At 40.4% G+C, this 18389-nt stretch overlaps 1 protein-coding gene across 1 annotated transcript; it reads left to right on the top strand.

Annotated features, from left to right (window-relative positions):
* Window positions 12747–18015, top strand: LOC109841705. The gene is made up of 5 exons (XM_020410651.1): window positions 12747–13044; window positions 13125–14408; window positions 14525–15551; window positions 15669–15679; window positions 15872–18015. The coding sequence occupies exons 1-5, from the start codon at window positions 12747–12749 to the stop codon at window positions 18013–18015; spliced, it is 4764 nt and encodes a 1587-aa protein (XP_020266240.1).

Here is an 18389-nt window from a genome sequence, read left to right as displayed (position 1 = left end):
AGCTGCTACCGGAGGGAAATCACCAAACTGGACCGCTATCAAATTGTTGGATACGGTCTTCTGCTCGGACTTTAATGTAAGCACATTGGCATTTACCAAAATTTACAAGATATCCTTGAAGACATAGAATTTTTGGGTGGGATGTCCTAGGAACCTGTGATAACGGCAGTAATTAAGGTCGTCGACTTTTCCTGCCTCATCTGGTTTTCTGACCTCGGGAAGTTGTAGTTTGTTATTCTTCCGGAGTAATTGGAACAAAGTATCCATGTGCTCCTCCTTGAACGAGTACTGCTTGGGTGTTCTTTGCGGGTTTGGTGTTTTGCCCTGCTTGGCAGGTGATCCCCGAGTGCTAGCGTCGGCAACCAAAGTCTCTTTTCCCTTGGAGCGCGGAGCATTGTTCTGATTACATTGTTGTTGTGGCTTAGGTTGAGTAGTTTCTTCGGCCTTGACTCGAGAAACGATTTCTTCGGCCTGTTCTCCTTGCAAAACCAGTTGTCTCCAGGAGCGACATTCTGCTATCCCTATTTGAGCAAGGAGCTGGGTCTATAAGTTATGCCTATAAGTTTTGACCAAAGTTGATTGGGTCATACCTGATGGGCATCGTAATGCCATGCTGCGGAATCTCTCAACATAAGTTTTGATGGACTCTCCCTTCCTTTGCTTGGTGGTAAGGAGAGTCGGGATCGAGACTTCTGTATTATCTTCGAAGAACCTGGCCAAGAAAAATCTTTCTAGATCTACCTATTTTTGAATAGATCCAGCAGGCAGCTTCATGAACAATTCAAAAGCAACACCCTTAAGGGTGCTGATGAACAAACGGGTTAGAATGGCGTCGTTTTCTATCACATCTCCTGTCTGTGACTTAAAGTAGTAGATGTGTTGGTTCGGTGATCCTGTGCCATCATAGGACTGCAAGGTTAGAGCCTTAAATTTTGATGGATAGGGAGCTGTGTGTCATTCAGCAAGATAAGGCCGTACCACTCCTTCCTCGCAAAGTTCACTTCTATTAGCGATTGCGTTGAGGCGAGCCTTTAGTTCATCGACCTTATACAACTGAGGATTCATTTCTCATTCCTTCTCATTTTGGAGGAGGATTCCAGGTTGTGAGTTTCGCGGTCTGAATTCTCAGGCGCTTTCTGCTTTCCCTTTGAAATTGTTCTCCAGGAAGACTCCGGTCTTTGGCCTTTTTCTGCAAGGAGCTGGGCCAACATGTCTTTCATCTGGAGGAGTGTCTCTTGCTGTGCCTGGAGTATGGCATGATGTTCATCAACTCTCTTTGCTAAGTATTCGGAGCCTCCAGTCATGTAAACGGGAGTCTCTCGTGCTATGACGGATAACTCAGGTGCGGATAACTCCGATGCGAGTTCGGATGCGCCGATATATCCCTTCAAACTCGTCACAGATTTCCCAGACAGTCGGGGAATGACTTCTTTCTGATTCGTCTGAGCTGGGAGCTGAGGCCTTCCCTCTACCTATCATATTAATAGTGACTTTGGCATGTTCATCTTTGGCTATTTTCTTTTTATGATGACGTCGTCGCTTGACAGGCCTGGCAACGTCTGTTAATCAGTTGAATAGCGATTGTCGAGGTTCAGGTGCATAGCAGTGACATTCTGAAAGGACTGTGGAAATAAGCTGCTCACATTGACATGAATGAGCTACTTGTTGTATCGGTCTCCCTTTCGACAACCATTCTCGTAGATCAGAGACTTGAGAGGAATCTCTTTCTGAGCGAGAGGATAGCAATGCCCCCTGCCCTTGAGTGGGTGAGACTGGTTTTTGTCGGACATGAATTTTAAACCCCTGCCGACCCCCTTGAACTTGGCGGACTACATCGCGTTCTGGAGAAGAAACGCGAGGGTCGCGTTGTGATTTACCAACCCTAGGCCAAAACCTACGTTTGGTTAATGGAACAGACCCTTGAGGGTCCTGTTTTAGGTGAACCATGTGTCGATGAGGCTTGTGTTTAAGTTGTATCATGCGAAGCTCATAATGGGGTTCGTTACACCGAAGTATGCGTTCAGGTGGAGGTCCAAGAACGCGTCCTTCATGTTGGTTTAGATTTCGACTATCTCATAGATGAGCTCGTCGTATGGATCTTCTCCTTCTTCGAGCTGCATTCTTCTTGGCTTGTTTCAATGCTTTGGCAATAATGTCGTCGGCGTTGATTGGATCTTTCTCCGCCACTGGTTGTTTATGACCCGACACGGAGCGTGTGGACTTGGGCCTACAATTGTCAACTCGTGAAACGAGTTTGACAGATTCCGAGCCCATTCCTTCCAAGGAAGGACCATTTGAACAGTCTTGGTCAGATGGTGAGACCGTCAATGATACTGTGGCAACAGTTGGCTTATTGATCTCTTTGGAGATCTTGCTAACATTACGCCTAGCTTTGGGGCTAAGCGATCCAGAGGAGAGGGCTTCCTCGTATTTGGCTTGATCAAACTCTATGATGAGAGTTTCCATGGTCGTTCCAACGAGATGGACGTCAGATTGTGCCACCACCTCTTTGTCAGAGAAGCTAATCCCCAGCGGAGTCGCCATCTTTTGTTTGGTGGAAAATTTGTAGTAAATAAAATGAAAGAAATTTGATTTGTATTCTCTCGATCTTAATTACAATTTGGATTTTCGATTACAAAAGAGAGAATAATTGATCTGAATTCTCCCCTTTGTTTAAATCTAGGTTCTTCACGGTAGCGATGAGATGCCTCCCTCGAATGTTTGCGTTGAGTTTGCTTCTCGTTGATGATCCGAACGTCTTATTTTACTAGAACAATTGGAGAACTCTTCACGAGTTTTATGACTCAGAACAAGTGCAAAACTCTATCAAAAGAGTTGTTTGAAGCGAATAATCGGTTAATACGCCAAGTATATGAATTCTTTGTTGCTGAAGAATGCCTTCCAAGCCCTAGCCCTTGATCTCGACTTTTGGAAGTTCGATCTCCAAAACTCTAGCTGAAAGAATCCTCCTCAGATCATAAAAAATATGACCCCTTCACTCTGTGGAGTTTGTTGGGATTTATAGAGAGATTAGGGGTGTAACTACCCCCTTAATCCCCTCCTAAATGGGGGTTTATTCACCCCATTAATCGGGTGTAACAACCCACTCGAACCACTCCCCAGATCATGGGTGAAAAACGGTTTGGGAACTGTTTGGATCACATTTGAACGAGTCCAAGCCATGATTTATGCTTTGGGCATGAACCTACGTTCAAACGCATGCTTTTGGATGATGCGTCAGTGTCTGAGTTTGAGATGCGTCCACAGTTGAATCGGTACCGCGTTTGTGATGCGTTCAGAGGCTGAAAACATTGCGTTTATGCTGTGTTTGAGTTGCGTTAGTAGCTGAAGATGTGGTGATTGCATTGCTTTGACTCTGGAACGTAATCACTTGTATTTCAACTTTGGGATGCAGGGATGAATTCTGCACCTCAATTTGAAGAAATTGTTGACTTGTAATCTTTTCTTAATCTACATGAGAATCCTCCAATTGTAGCCTTCCTTTGTTGATATGAAAGTCATCTGATGGTAACCTTCTTAGCCAAAACTGTTGGTTGATGTTTGATAGGGGTCAACTATCTATTGTGATTTTTAAACAGCCTACAAGTATACTTAGTCAAGATAAAGTTACTAACTCTACTGTCATTGTTCAATTTTAAGATAAAGTTATTAAGATATGTGAATATATCCATGAACTTTCCTACTGGGAGCAATTGCAGAAAAAAAAAGAGTAATAATGGTCAGAAAGCATAAAGATTTAGACATAAACTTTAACAATAACATTGTTCAAGGTCCAAACTTGAGAAACAATATACACTTTTCCAGCTAAACTAATCTCACACAAAAACTATACCATCTAAATATTTAGTAGTTGTAAAGCTAGAAAGAAGAATCCAAAACGCATGACACAAGTCTCTGCTCAAAATGAGTCAATATGTATCATTATAGAGATAACATAAATATCCAGGAGTAATGATACAAGAGACTACTCATTTCCATTCTTACCAGCTCTTTTTGCCAAAATTTCTCTCTGAAGGTTGATGATATATTCTGCTTGAAGAGGATTTATGGAACTAGTATCCATAGACATTATTTTAGTTTCCTCACTTCGAGCTTGAAGTTCAATTTCCTTTTCTCTAAGAGTGTGAGTGGACCTATGACCCATGCTTTGAGTGGACTCAAGTATGGGGGGACACAAGTACCCTATGCTCACAGTCCCCCCTATATTGCTCTCATGCTCACAGCCCCCCCACCCCCCTTATACTTTCGTGCTCTCCTTGGTGAGGTGGTTCCAGCAAGGCATCTATCCCTCTCTCTTGCCTAAAAATAGAGAGGAAGAGAGAAGAGAAAGTGGTGGTGGGAAAATAAGTGGGGAAAGATCTCTTGAGTGAGTAGAGAGGAAAAATAAGAGAGAGGAAGAGAGAACTTGTAATAATTTGGTATTCTCCTCATAGTAAAAACCCCCTTCCGTGGATGTAGGCAAGTTTGCCGAACCACGTAAATCTCTTGTCTCATCTTTTACTGTGAGTTTGGTATTGCTTGTAGGTTTCCTCGACAAGTGAGGGAACTTGTAATAGTTTGATATTTTCCTCATAGTGAAAACCCCCTCCCGTGGACGTAGGCAAGTTTGTCGAACCACGTAAATCTATTGTCTTGTCTTTTCTGAGAGTTGGTATTTATTGTAGGTTCCCTCGACAAGTCAGTCCTAGAACTGATGAGAGGTTGAGCTGGAAAAAGAGTTGGTCATTGCTTGTTGGATCCCTCGATATTCAGTCCTAGAACTGCTGAGAGGAAGAGTGTATATCTTACTTTGTTGAGATATTTCACTTTCTATTCATGTTTCCTTTGAGAAACAAGAATATAGAGGTTGACTTGTGCTTTTGTGGCAACAAAAGCCAGAACTATCTCTCAGGTGATATCACTTCCGTGGCGTGAGGGCGTGACTCTGCGCCCAACAATTGGTATCAGAGCCCTTATTCAGATTGGTGGTGGTTGAGCTACTGATCTGAGGTGGTGGTTGACTATTGTGTGGTGAATACAAGGTATTTGTTGAAATTCTTGAGAGAAGCAGATTTATTTATACAAGCGGAGAATGGCATCAACAAGTAAAACAGTTAAAGTCAAAAAGTACAAGATAGAAAATTTCAATGGGAAAAATAATTTTTCCTATTGGAGGATGCAGATAAAAAATTCGTTGATTTCGCAGAAATTGCACAAAACTTTGGTGGGAAAAGAGAAGAAGCACAATGATATATCTGATGAGGATTGGGAGGAGCTGGATCTGGAAGCACGTGCGATGATTATCCTATGCCTTGAATGGGATGTAGCTTTCTTGGTGGACGGGGAGGAAACGGCTACGGACGTGTGGTTAAAGTTAGAGAGTACCTTCATGACGAAGAGTCTAACGAATCGGATCTATTTAAAACCCAAATTGTATACTTCCAAGATGCAGGAGGGTTCATCAATCCGGGAATACATCAACAAGTTCGATAGGATCTTATCGAATTTGAAAGACATTGAGGTGACAGTGGAAGACGAGGATCAGGTACTTCTACTACTTCTATCTTTGCCGAAGTCTTATGAGAATCTGGTTCAAACACTGATGCTTATGGGTAACAGTTTCTCGATGGATGAGACTAGAACGACGCTTCTAGCGGATGATCTTTGAAAAATTATAACTGGTGATATGGCCACTAGTGGTAACAAAGAACAAGCGCAGGGGTTTTTTACCATAGGAAGGGGCAATGAGCGAGGAAAGGGCAAGGGAGGAAAGTCTAGATTGAAATCGAGACCTCTTGTAGGAAGACCGTTTTTTAAATGCGGTGAGCTAGGGCATTTCAAAGTCAATTGTCCTAACAAGAGAGTAGGTGAGAAGAAGAACAACAACAAGACTGAAAGACGAGAAGGCAAGGAAGAGGCTAGCTACGCTTCAGGGGAAGGGAGCGATAAAGAATACTATGTCATCACGGATGGCGAGGATACCTCCGGGAAGTGGATACTTAATTCAGGTTTCTCTTATCACATGTACCCAAATAGGAAGTGGCTTACTACCTATAGAAGCATTTATGGTGGAACCGTATTGATGGGGAATAACCATGCTTATAAAACGGTAGGGCTCTGTGATATAAAAACAAGATGCATGATGGAATGGTCAGAACCCTAACGGACGTGCGACACGTTCCTGACTTGCGGAAGAATCTTATCTCAGTTGGTGCTTTGGACTCCGGTGGCTGCAAGATTGTTACAGAGAACGGAGTGAAGAAGGTTGTTCGAGGTTCCTTAACAGTGATGAAGGGTGTTCGTCATGGTAATCTATATACTCTCTCGGGTACGACGGTGACAGGAGATGTAGCAGTTGGAGCTGAAGGAAGTGGTGGAGACCCATGTGAGCACACACGATTATGGCATAGGCAAGTTGGGCACATGTCAGAGAAGGGTCTGGATCTGCTTGGTAAAGTGGGTTTGCTAAAGAATGTGAAGAAACCTTACATGGATTTTTGTGAGGATTGTGTGTATGGAAAGGCGCACGGGGTCCAGTTTCTGAGGAGCAAGCACAAGAGCAGAGGGATACTAGATTATGTGCACATGGATATTTAGGGTCCGGCTTCGACAACTTTCAAGGGTGGTTCCAGATATTTTGTCTCATTCATAAATGATCATTCAAGGTACGCTTGGGTTTATTTTCTGAAGCATAAGAATGAGGTATTTGAGACATTCAAGAAGTGGAAGGTAATGGTTGAGAACAGGACAGGAAAGAAATTAAAGACACTGAGATCTGATAACGGTACAGAGTATACAGACGGTGCTTTCAAGGAGTTCTGTGATCAAGAAGGGATTGCCAGACACTAGACAGTCATGTCTACATCATAGCAAAATGGGGTCGCAGAGAGGCTGAACCGAACACTATGGGAGAAAGCAGTGAGTATGCGATCTTATGCTGGTTTGGGCAAAGAATGATGGGCAGAGTCGATTGCTACAGCTTGCTATATAGTGAATTGATCTCCACATTCGACATTGGATGGTGATACACTTTATCGGGTGTCGTCAGGGGAGCATGTAGATTATGAGAGGCTCCGAATCTTCAGGTGTACCGCCTACTATCACGTCAATGAGGGAAAGCTTGATGCGAGGGCCAAGAAGGTAATTTTCTTAGGGTATACAAAGGGTGTAAAAGGCTATCGCCTTTGGTGTATAGAAGATTCGAAGTTCGTGATCAGTAGGGACATTACCTTTGATTAGAAGTCCATGATTGCTAGGATGCCTAAGGATGATGGTGTTAAGACTATTGGGAATTCTAAGTCCCAGGTATTGATATAGAACCTAAGGACCAACCAGGTTCTAGTCATGTTCAAGTAGGAAATCAGGTAGATGATGAGCTTGAGCAAGAGGAGGTTCAGAGGAGAATACACATGCACTACAACAACAGCAGCTCGAGGATAGCTTGGCTTCCACTAGGCCAAGGTGAGCATATAAGCAGGTACAGAAGATGAGGGCTGATCAACCCCTGAAGCACAATGGGCAAGTTAATTTGGTTGAGTACGCACTCTCGGTGGAGGAAGATGAGCCGATCTCCTTCAAGGAAGCTATTTGGGATAGAGATAGCGAGAGTTGGTTGGCTACGATGGAGGAGGAGATGGAATTTCTCCGGAAGAACCAAACATGGGAGGTGGTCCCATTGCCCGTAGGAAAGAAAGCTATAGGTTGTAAGTGGCTGTATAAAAGAAAGAAAGATCCTTCAGAGCTCGGTGGTACGAGGTACAAGGCGAGCCTAGTGGCAAAGGGGTTTGCATAAAGAGAGGGTGTGGATTACAATGAGATATTTTCTCCGGTGGTGAAACATACTTCTATTCGGGTGCTATTGAGTATTGTTGCTCATTATGATCTTGAGCTGGAACAACTCGATGTCAAGACGGCCTTCTTGCACGGAGACTTGGAGGAGGAAATCTATATGCACCAACCTGAAGGTTACAAGGTTGAAGGTAAGGAGAATCATGTATGTCACTTGACGAAATCACTATATGGATTGAAGCAATCTTCTAGGCAGTGGTACAAGCGATTTGACTCCTTCATGCTAAAGCATGGGTTCTCCAGAAGCGATTATGACTATTGTGTCTCTATTCAGAAGCTTCGTGGTGGTGATTATATATATCTCCTTTTGTATGTGAATGACATGCTTATTGCTTCTAAGAGCAAGGTGGAGATAGATAGGCTAAAATCTTAACTTTGTAAAGAGTTCGAGATGAAGGACATTGGCACTGCAAGGAAAATACTGGGTATGGAGAATAGAAGAGAGTGGACGAATCGGCGATTGTTCTTAAGTCAGAAGGGCTACATAGAGCGGGTGATCGTAAGATTCGGGATGCAAAGTGTAAAGTCGGTGGCGACTCCGTTGGCTCCACACTTTAGGCTTTTAGGAAAATAATCTCCCACTACAGCGGAAGAGAAGGCGCACATGGAGTGCGTTCCCTATGCTAGTGCAGTTGGCAACTTAATATACGCAATGGTGTGTACACGTCCAGATATTTCATAGGCGGTTAGTGTGATCAGCAGGTTCATGGCGAATCCGGGAAAGACGCACTGGGAAGCGGTGAAATGGGTCCTCAGGTACTTGAAAGGTATCGCGGATACGGGTCTGTGTTTTGGTGGAGATACATGTCAGCTCGACGGGTTTGTGGACTCAGATTATGCGGGCGATCTAGATAGACGACGATCTACTACTGGTTATGTATTCAAGATACATGGGGATCCAGTTAGTTAGCAATCGATGTTGCAGGCTACAGTAGCACTTTCTACTACAGAGGCCGAGTACATGGCCATGACAGAGGGAGTGAAGGAAGCATTGTGGCTGTGGGGTCTTCTAGACGATTTGGGGATTGAGCAGGAGAGTGTGAATTTGTGGTGCGACAGTCAAAGTGCAATTCACTTGGCGAAGAATCAAGTTCACCATGCTCGTACCAAGCATATCGATGTCAGATATTATTTTGTGCGGGATGTCATAGAGGAAGGTGATATTTCTCTTATGAAGGTGCATACGAATGAGAATCCTGCAGACATGTTAAACAAGGTGGTCACAGACAGCAAGTTCCAACATTACTTCGACTTGCTTCATATCCGCCCGTGTTGATTTGCCCAAGAGAGCATGGCCCTGAGGGGCGGTGATGGAGGTATGGTGGAGACTATGTTGGAGAACAATAGTAGAACTATGGTTAGCTTGATCCCAATGGAGGCTACGTAGGCAGCTACGGTATAGTGGCGCAACTGGTTTGGCGTGGTTTTGACCTGGATCTCTCTGGTGATGTTCGTGAGGCTTCTTCTAGGGTTCGTTCAAAATTTGAGGTTTATCAAATGATGAACGAGGTGGAGAATTTTGAGTGGACCTGTGGCCCATGCTTTGAGTGGACTCAAGCATGGGGGGACACAAGTACCCCATGCTCACATGGACCTGTGGCCCATGCTTTGAGTGGACTCAAGCATGGGGGGACACAAGTACCCCATGCTCACAGCCCTCCTATATTGCTCCTATGCTCACAGCCCCCGCCTATACTTCCGTGCTCTCCTTGGTGAGCTGGTTCCAGCAAGGCATCCACCCCTCTCTCTTGCCTATAAATAGAGAGGAAGAGAGAAGAGAAAGTGGTGGTGGGAAAATAAGTGGGGAAAAAATCTCTTGAGTGAGTAGAGAGGAAAAAGAAGAGAGAGGAAGAGAGAACTTGTAATAGTTTGGTATTCTCCTCATAGTGAAAACCCCCTCCCGTGGACATAGGCAAGTTTTCCGAACCACGTAAATCTGTTGTCTTGTCTTTTCTGAGAGTTGGTATTACTTGTAGGTTCTCTCGACAAGTCGATCCTAGAACTGATGAGATGTTGAGCTGGAACAAGAGTTGGTCATTGCTTGTTGGATCCCTCGACATTCAATCCTAGAACTGCTAAGAAGAATAGTGTATATCTCACTTTGTTGAGATATTTTACTTTCTATTCATGTTTCCTTTGAGAAACAAGAATATAGAGGTTGACTTGTGCTTTTGTGACAACAAAAGCCAGGGCTCTCTCTCAGGTGATATCACTTTCGCGATGGTGGGCGTGACTCTGCGCCCAACAAAGAGCAATCTGCTTTTGCTCAATATCAATTAGCAACTTAAGTTGTTCTGCCTTTATGCGGTCACTTTCTTGTCTCCTTGCCCTAAACTCTTCCAACTCGGAATGGACTTTTGAAGATTCCTTCTCATCATCGTCACGATGCTCGTTGGATTTTGCTTTTTTGTTCGCTTCTTTTGCAGCCTTTCTTCCCATAGGCCTCTTCAAGAGTGCAGGTTCAGGAGCATTTCCATTATCATCTTCCAAGTTAATTGTAATTTGATTTTTAGCACGAGGAGCCTTGAAGATTCTAGTTGCTTCAATTTTTTTATGTTCAACCATCCATTTTTGCTGAAACCTCAGATTTTTTATGTTCAACCATCCATTTTTGCTGAAACCTCAGAAGAGTCCAACAATGGTCAAATCCAAACTGATGACCTTCCTTATCTTTGTAGACCGTTAGTCCAACAATGGTCAAATCCAAACTGATGACCTTCCTTATCTTTGTAGACCGTTTTTGCCTCTTGTATTTGCAAAGAATAGCTCATGTAAATATCTAACAGAAAAATAACATTTGAGAATGCAACATCAGTACTAACATTTAAAAATATAAATAAGCAGTAGGATGCATTGAAGATAATGAAGATAATAATAGTGTGCACCTTATCTGCCTCTGCGTATCCATTTTTTCACAAGTGTTTAACTGCAGCATAATGTCCACAAAACCTACTCACATGGAAGCTTATTTTTGACCAGCGATTCGTCAGTGATTTTTCAGTTCATTCATCCAGCTAACTCTTATGATCTTCAAAGTACTGAGTAATTCTTTTCCAAAATTGGTTCTTCTTTTGATCAGATCCTTTGATTGGATCTAAGCTTGTATTCATCCATGCGGCTATAAGAAGTTTGTCTTCCTCAAGAGAAAAGTTGATAGTTCTTTGAGATTGTTTTTGTGATTTCTTGCTGCTAGGTGCACGTGGCGTCTCTTGATCGGTGTGAGCTTCAGTAGTATATGTCTGTTCAAATGTAGAACCACTGGAATGGTACTGACTCAATGGAAAATCATATGTCAGATGTGGTTCATTGAGATCATCAAGGGACGATCCATTGTTGAGGAGCTCGGTGAAATTCATCTGCAAAATCTCAGAATTGCTTAACCACCAGATAAAGAACTACTAAATTGCATGTACATAGAACTATTTTTATCTTGTGTGGTATATATCATACTCAATAACAACATATTATTACAAATCACAAAACTTACACAAATCAAATTATGCAATAGCAAAATAAGTCAATTGAAACCTACTTGAATCTGGTAAATCTCCCTAATGAAAGATGCTTCTTGTACTACTATATCTCTTCTTGTACTGCTATAACTCTTTAAATATTATCTGAACAGTAGTAAGCAAGACTGTAGCTGAAATAAAAACTACTCAACATTGCTAACTATGAGTCAGTAGCTATATGTGTGGTCATTTAAACAAAAGTGAGGCCTCAAGTGTGAGCAAACAGTTATTCATTAGACCCTCCCTTTTTTCTGAGCCTTTGACTAAATAAGTTGTTTATTTTTAATAACCATGAATTCAGTAAAACCAAGCAAATTGCAGGAAAAAAAAAGTAAACAGATGAAACAAAATCTACTTAGAATAGAACAGAAAAATTAAGGCTAATACCAGGCTTTAGAGACCTTTTGTTAAATTGAGTCTTCTACTAAAACCTGGATTTACATGACTTCTATCAGCAAATGTTTTAAATGACATAAACATATGAAGGCATACTTCTAGCAATCAATACATGTCTACTAACATAAGGATCAAGTGGAATAGCTTTCTGCAGCAAGTGAACAATCAGCATGGTAATCAAGTCATGAATATGAACCGAATGCAAGAATGCTCTTAAAGCATATAAGCACAAGTCAAAGAATTTTCAGATTTTTTTTTGCTCCGTTCCACGCAAAGGCTATACCAAATTCAGATTACTACTAAAGGATTGCAAGAACTTAACTTCTCAAATGAGCTTCAAACATGTATACATGATAGGAGACCTGAATTAAATATACTCCATTGAAGTTTTAAGTGCTACTACTGACTTGGATAGATTCAGAAAACAGTCAAATATGTGTAGCAGTAGCAGTAGCAGAAACAGCTAGAACTATCCTACTGATATGAATTGCAAGCAGTATCCTAGCAGTAGCAGTAGCAGTAGCAGTAGCAGCAACAACAACAGAAGATGGAGCAAGTCATGATCATCATCATAAAGAATTGCAAGAACTTTTTGCCACCTACTGATATGAATTATAACCTTACTCAATGCAAAACACACATCTCTCAGATTTGGTAAGAACATTATGTAAATAACGTGTATTTGGATTACAAAGACATAAAGCCATATATAGATCCAACTCAATAAACTGTATCTAGGCTTAATATTTTCATTAGAAATATCGGCTTTCGGTGAGCAATCCTTATCTTAAATAGCAGAGACTTTCATAAAGACAAATAACAGCACTCGAAGCCAAACAACAGACAAAATCAAACCAAAACCCCACATAAAGCCAAACAACAGCATTTGAATCAAAAAAAAAAAAACTCCCCTCAAAGTGGCGGGATCATTTTGGCGCATGTTAGCAGGCGATCTCTTCCTTGCTAACGTGCTCCTCCGCCTAGGTTTTGATGGCGAAGAAGAAGAAGACTGGTAGCAAAAGAGTTCAAAGTAGCGAGTTAAGGGACTCTATCTTCGTCTATCCTCACTCAACTTCAACTTCAGCTTCAAGGATTCATGGAGATCCTTCATCTGATGAAGAGGCTGAATCGAATGCAACAGTATCTTCTCGGATCCAGGAAATGGAGAGCACTGGGCCTAAAGGGGCAAAGAAGAAGCTGTTCATGGAGGAGATTCTTGCTAGATCTAGTCCATTAACAGCTCCTCAGCCGCTGACGAAGATTGGAATGATGGCTTCCCGTAACCTAGGTAAATCTTCTAGCTCTGTTCTCTGGTCTGATGAGGTTGATAATGTGAACATCTCAAGTGGAATTGACCTTATATTCAAGAAATGGAGAATCCTAATGTTGTGAATAATTCTGGAAAAGAAATAAATGAAGATTCTGTTGAGATGAACCAAGGTGTTAAGAAGAGTGTTGAAGAGAATCGATCTGAAGGAGCTAAATTCTTTGCTAGCCTATTTTCAGATAATAGAAAATATGGAAGTGGATTATCACTAAATTTTGTTCCTCCTTCTATAGATAACACTGTTTCATTTACTGAAAATGAATGGAAGGAAGGGGAGGATTTCTGGAAATTTGCTCTCATAGGACATGTTATTGGCTTAAATGTCAAATTTAAATCAATGGAATCATATGTTACAAATGTCTGGGGTAAAATATCTATACCAAAAGTTTTCTTGATCAAGCCAGGGGTTTTTCTCTTTGATTTTCATGCCGAAAAACAGATGAAAGAGGTTTTGGAGGCAGGGCCATGGTTTTTTGGTTCCAGGCCTTTAATTCTCAAACCTTGGAAAATCGACACTGATATGGATAGAATTCAGGACTGCACTTACCCAATGTGGGTTCAATTTCCCAATTTAAAACTGAATTTATGGAGCTCTTCAGGTATCAGTAAAATTGCTAGTTCAATTGGCAATCCTATTACTACAGATAAACTAACTGCTTTGAGGCAAAGACTCTCTTATGCTAGAGTTCTTCTTGAAGTTAATCTGCCTTTGAAGGAACCTCTACCAGATCAAATAGTTATAAAAGGGCCTGATGGGAAAAATTATAACCAGAAAGTGGTTTATGAGTTCAAGCCAAGATGGTGTGTGAATTGCAAGATAGTGGGACATGAAACTGAACAATGCAGAAGACTTGCTACTAAGAAAATCTGGGTTCCAAAACAGCAGCTTAAAGGGGGAAATTCTTCACAGGAGCAACATGTTGTCAATCCCCAAGATAGGCATGTTCATGAGGATACCGCATCTAGTCCTAAGCCTACACAGACTGAATTTGTGCCTGATAATTCTCAGTCAGATGCACAAGGGATTCTGAGAAACATCACAGTTCACCCAAAGGATTCTGTTTCAGAAAAACATGCACAAACAGTGGTGCTAAGCGATAAGCAAAGTTCTGGACAATCTGATCAAATTGGAAATGGAAAGAAAAGCTCTGGTATTTTCGATCACTTTTCTCCCTCTATTAATATCAGTGGTTTCACTAGTGTTTCCAAAAGTAGTGCAGCTAGAAGATCAAGTTTGAATATTGGTACTTCCAGTCATATAAAAGCTTCACAATTTAATTTGTTAGATCTTCATGATCTTTTTGATACCTCAAATGTGGATAGGGGTAAGAATCCTCAATAAATATGCATCTAGCAATCTGGAATATTAGAGGATTGAACAAGTCCTCTAAGCAAATGATAGTGAAGCAATTAATTCATGATTACAAGCTTGCTTTCCTAGCACTTTTGGAAACTAAAGTAGCTAGCAATAAAATGCAAACTATAGCAAATAAAATGGCAAAAAGCTGGAGCTGGATCTCAAATGCTAAACCAAATAGCAAGGGCAGAATATGGATTCTTTGGGATTGTGATATTCTTACTGTTCAATGTCTATCCTCCTCTGAGCAATTTATAACTTGCACAATATCTTCTAAAGATGATAAATTCTCCTGTATTGCTACTATTGTCTATGCCTTGAATGATCACATAGGCAGGAAGGAACTCTGGAATGATCTCCTATTGCTTCAGCAAAATGTAAACTGTCCTTGGATTGTAGGTGGGGATTTTAATGCTATCATTAGCAATGAAGAAAAACTGGGTGGATCACAAGTCACTGAATCAGATACTGAAGACTTTACACAATGTATTGATTCATGTCAGCTGCTTCATCTCAAATCTACTGGATGTTTTTTCACCTGGTGTAATAAACAGGAGGCTAATGCTAGAATTTGGAGCAGATTGGACAGGGTCTTAGTAAATGAGGAATGGATTCTTAACTACACCTCCAGTCAAGTTGATTTCTTGGTGCCTAGCCTATCTGATCATTCACCAGCATTGATAACAATTGGTGATGAAAGATGTGAAGGAAAAAAGCCATTCAAGTTTTTTAGCATGTGGATCAAACATCCAGAATTCAACTCAGTTGTTAAATCTGCATGGGAGACAGACATCAAGGGCTTCAATATGTATAAACTGGTGACTAAACTGAAAAATCTTAAACCAGTCCTTAAAGATTTGAATAAAAGGCACTTTATGAATATAAGTGAGCAGGTGATTAGAGCTAAGGGGGAACTGTCTGATATTCAGCAAAAGCTGATGACTGATCCTTTCAATTCTATTTTGATTTCAAAAGAGAAGAAATGCCTGAATACTTATACAAGATTGGTTGATTTTGAAACTTCCTTTTACAGGCAAAAGGCAAGTATTAGATGGGGTATTCATGGAGATAAATGCTCTCAGTTTTTTCACTCTATTATGAAGGCGGAACTGTCTGATATTTAGCAAAAGCTGATGACTGATCCTTTCAATTCTATTTTGATTTCAAAAGAGAAGAAATGCCTGAATACTTATACAAGATTGGTTGATTTTGAAACTTCCTTTTACAGGCAAAAGGCAAGTATTAGATGGGGTATTCATGGAGATAAATGCTCTCAGTTTTTTCACTCTATTATGAAGGCAAAAAGGCACCAAAATAAAATCATGTCTATATACTCTGATAGTGGGGAAAGGATTACTGATATGTCTCAGATCATAGAAGAGTTCATTGCTTAGTACAATAAATTACTGGGATCTTCTGCTTCTACTACAGATATCAAAGTGGAAGTCTTGTCAAATGGTCCTACTCTATCTCCTACTCAGGCCAAAAATCTTATTGTTCCAGTCACTAGAGATGAAATCAAACAAGCTCTATTTTCTATGGATAATGAGAAAGCACCAGGACCTGATGGATACACTGCTGCGTTCTTCAAAGCAGCCTGGAATCTGATAAATGAAGATCTTTATCTTGCCATTGAAGAGTTTTTTAAGTCGGGTAAACTTCTTGGTGCTCTTAATGCTACATCTATTACTTTAGTCCCTAAGATTCTTAATCCAAAATCCCCATCTGATTATAGACCAATTTCCTGTTGCAATTGTTTATATAAAATCATCTCTAAAATTATTGCAACAAGAATTCAAGGAGTTATAGGGGCTTTGATTAATGAAGCACAAAGTGCTTTTGTTAAAGGAAGGCTTATATCTAGCAACATCCTCTTAGCTCATGAATTGATCAAACACTACGGCAGAAAACATTCAACTCCAAGGGCAATCCTCAACATTGATCTAAGAAAAGCCTTTGATACAATCAACTGGAAATTTATTAAGGATATGCTTACTGGTCTGGGCTTTCCTGTCACTATGATCAATTGGATTATGGAGTGTATATGTTCACCTAAGTACTCCCTATCTTTGAATGGCTCACTGCATGGTTATTTTAGAGGTGCTAGAGGATTGCGACAAGGAGATCCCCTTTCTCCTTATCTTTTTGTTCTGGGGATGGAGTATCTGTCAAGAAGACTTAGTTCTCTGCAAAATGACAGTTTGTTTAAATATCATCCAAAATGTTCCAGGCTTAAAATCTCTCACCTTTTCTTTGCTGATGATTTGTTGCTTTTCTGCAAAGCTGATATTTACTCTATTGCAAGATTGAAAGAATGCCTATCTGAATTCAGTCATGTCTCTGGACTGGAGACTAATCCAAACAAGTGCTCTATATATATGAGTGGTATTGATGAGAATTTGAAGACCTACATTTGCTCCTTGCTGAATTTTTCCGAGGGTGTCCTGCCAGTAAGATACTTGGGGGTACCTTTGATTACAAAGAGATTATCTTATTCAGATTGCTCCCCTTTAATTGATAAGATTGCTACCCAGTTTCAGAATTGGCAAAAAAAGAAAACATTATCCTACGCAGGCAGATTGCAGCTTATTAAATCTGTCATATTAGGAATTCAAAATTTTTGGACTAGCAATTATATTCTACCAATTAAGGTGTTGAAGAAAATTGACAGTCTTTGTTCTGAATTCCTTTGGAACCACAAAATTCATTTGATTTCCTGGAAGACAGTTTGTCAAAGTAAAGAACATGGAGGTCTGGGGGTTTTCTCTGCTACAGACTGGAATACTGCAGCTTCTATGAAGCTTATTTGGATGATTCACTTAAAGAAAGACTTGTTATGGATAAAGTGGGTGCATGGCAATTATCTAAGACAATCTGACATATGGCAAGTTCAATCCAAAACAAATGATTCTTGGATGTGGAAACAAATCCTTAAAATGAGAGATAAGGTGATACTCAAATTTGGAAGTTCCTCTAATGTTCAAAATATCATTGCCAGGAGCTGCTCTGGAGATAAGGTCCAGTTATCTACTATCTACAGTGATCTTATTAATCAGAATGCACAGGTAACTTGGTCTAAAACAATTTGGGACGATTGGTCATTCCCTAAGCATTCTCTCATCACTTGGCTTGCTACTCATTCTAGACTGTTAACAAGAGATAGATTATGTCACATGAATATCCTTGACATGAATCATCAGCAAAATGCTTGTGTTCTCTGTACATTTCAGCAACAGGAAAACTGTAAGCATCTATTTTTTAAATGTGCATTCTCAGCTGATCTCTGGAACAGAGTTATGGAGTGGATGAACTTCAAATGGAAATCTTGCAATTGGGATAGGATTATTGAATGGTATAGTACAAGATTGAAGGGAAAGGGTTTTATGAAAAGAATTAAAAGGGTGGCACTAACTGTGTCAGTTTATGCCATTTGGAAGGAAAGAAATCAAAGAATTTTTGGGCAAGAATCTCAAGACCCTGTTTCTGTGTTTCGAAGAGTGAAGATTCTGATTCTATCAAAAGTCCTAAATGATGATATCCCTGCTCACATAAAAGACAGAATTGTGAAAATATAATTGTCTTTTTTCCGGAGTTGTTCTCCCAGGTTAGGAACTAGTATTTCTTGATGTACTCATATTTCTCAATTTGGTAATGAATAAAATTTATTTCATTGACAAAAAAAAAAAACAGCATTTGAATCCAGAATAATTCCACAAAATTATGAAATAGACCAAACAAAAAGACAACGAAGAAACCAAATGTTGGATTTTTTGGTCAAAAATAGCTTTCCAAAATGAGTTTTCAAACTATATATATATATATTAACTACAAGTACTTTTCATAAATGCTTTGTAGCCTAGTAGAAAGTTAAAGTTTTGGTATTTCAAAAGGTCCTTGTTCGAGGCTTGGCAACGGCAAGCCGAGAAGTGTTTTATTTGAATTAATCCCT

Source organism: Asparagus officinalis, chromosome 5 (assembly GCF_001876935.1).
Source record: "Asparagus officinalis chromosome 5, Aspof.V1, whole genome shotgun sequence".
NCBI classification, from domain to species: Eukaryota; Viridiplantae; Streptophyta; class Magnoliopsida; order Asparagales; family Asparagaceae; genus Asparagus; species Asparagus officinalis.
This window is presented reverse-complemented; position numbering and strand designations above follow the sequence as displayed.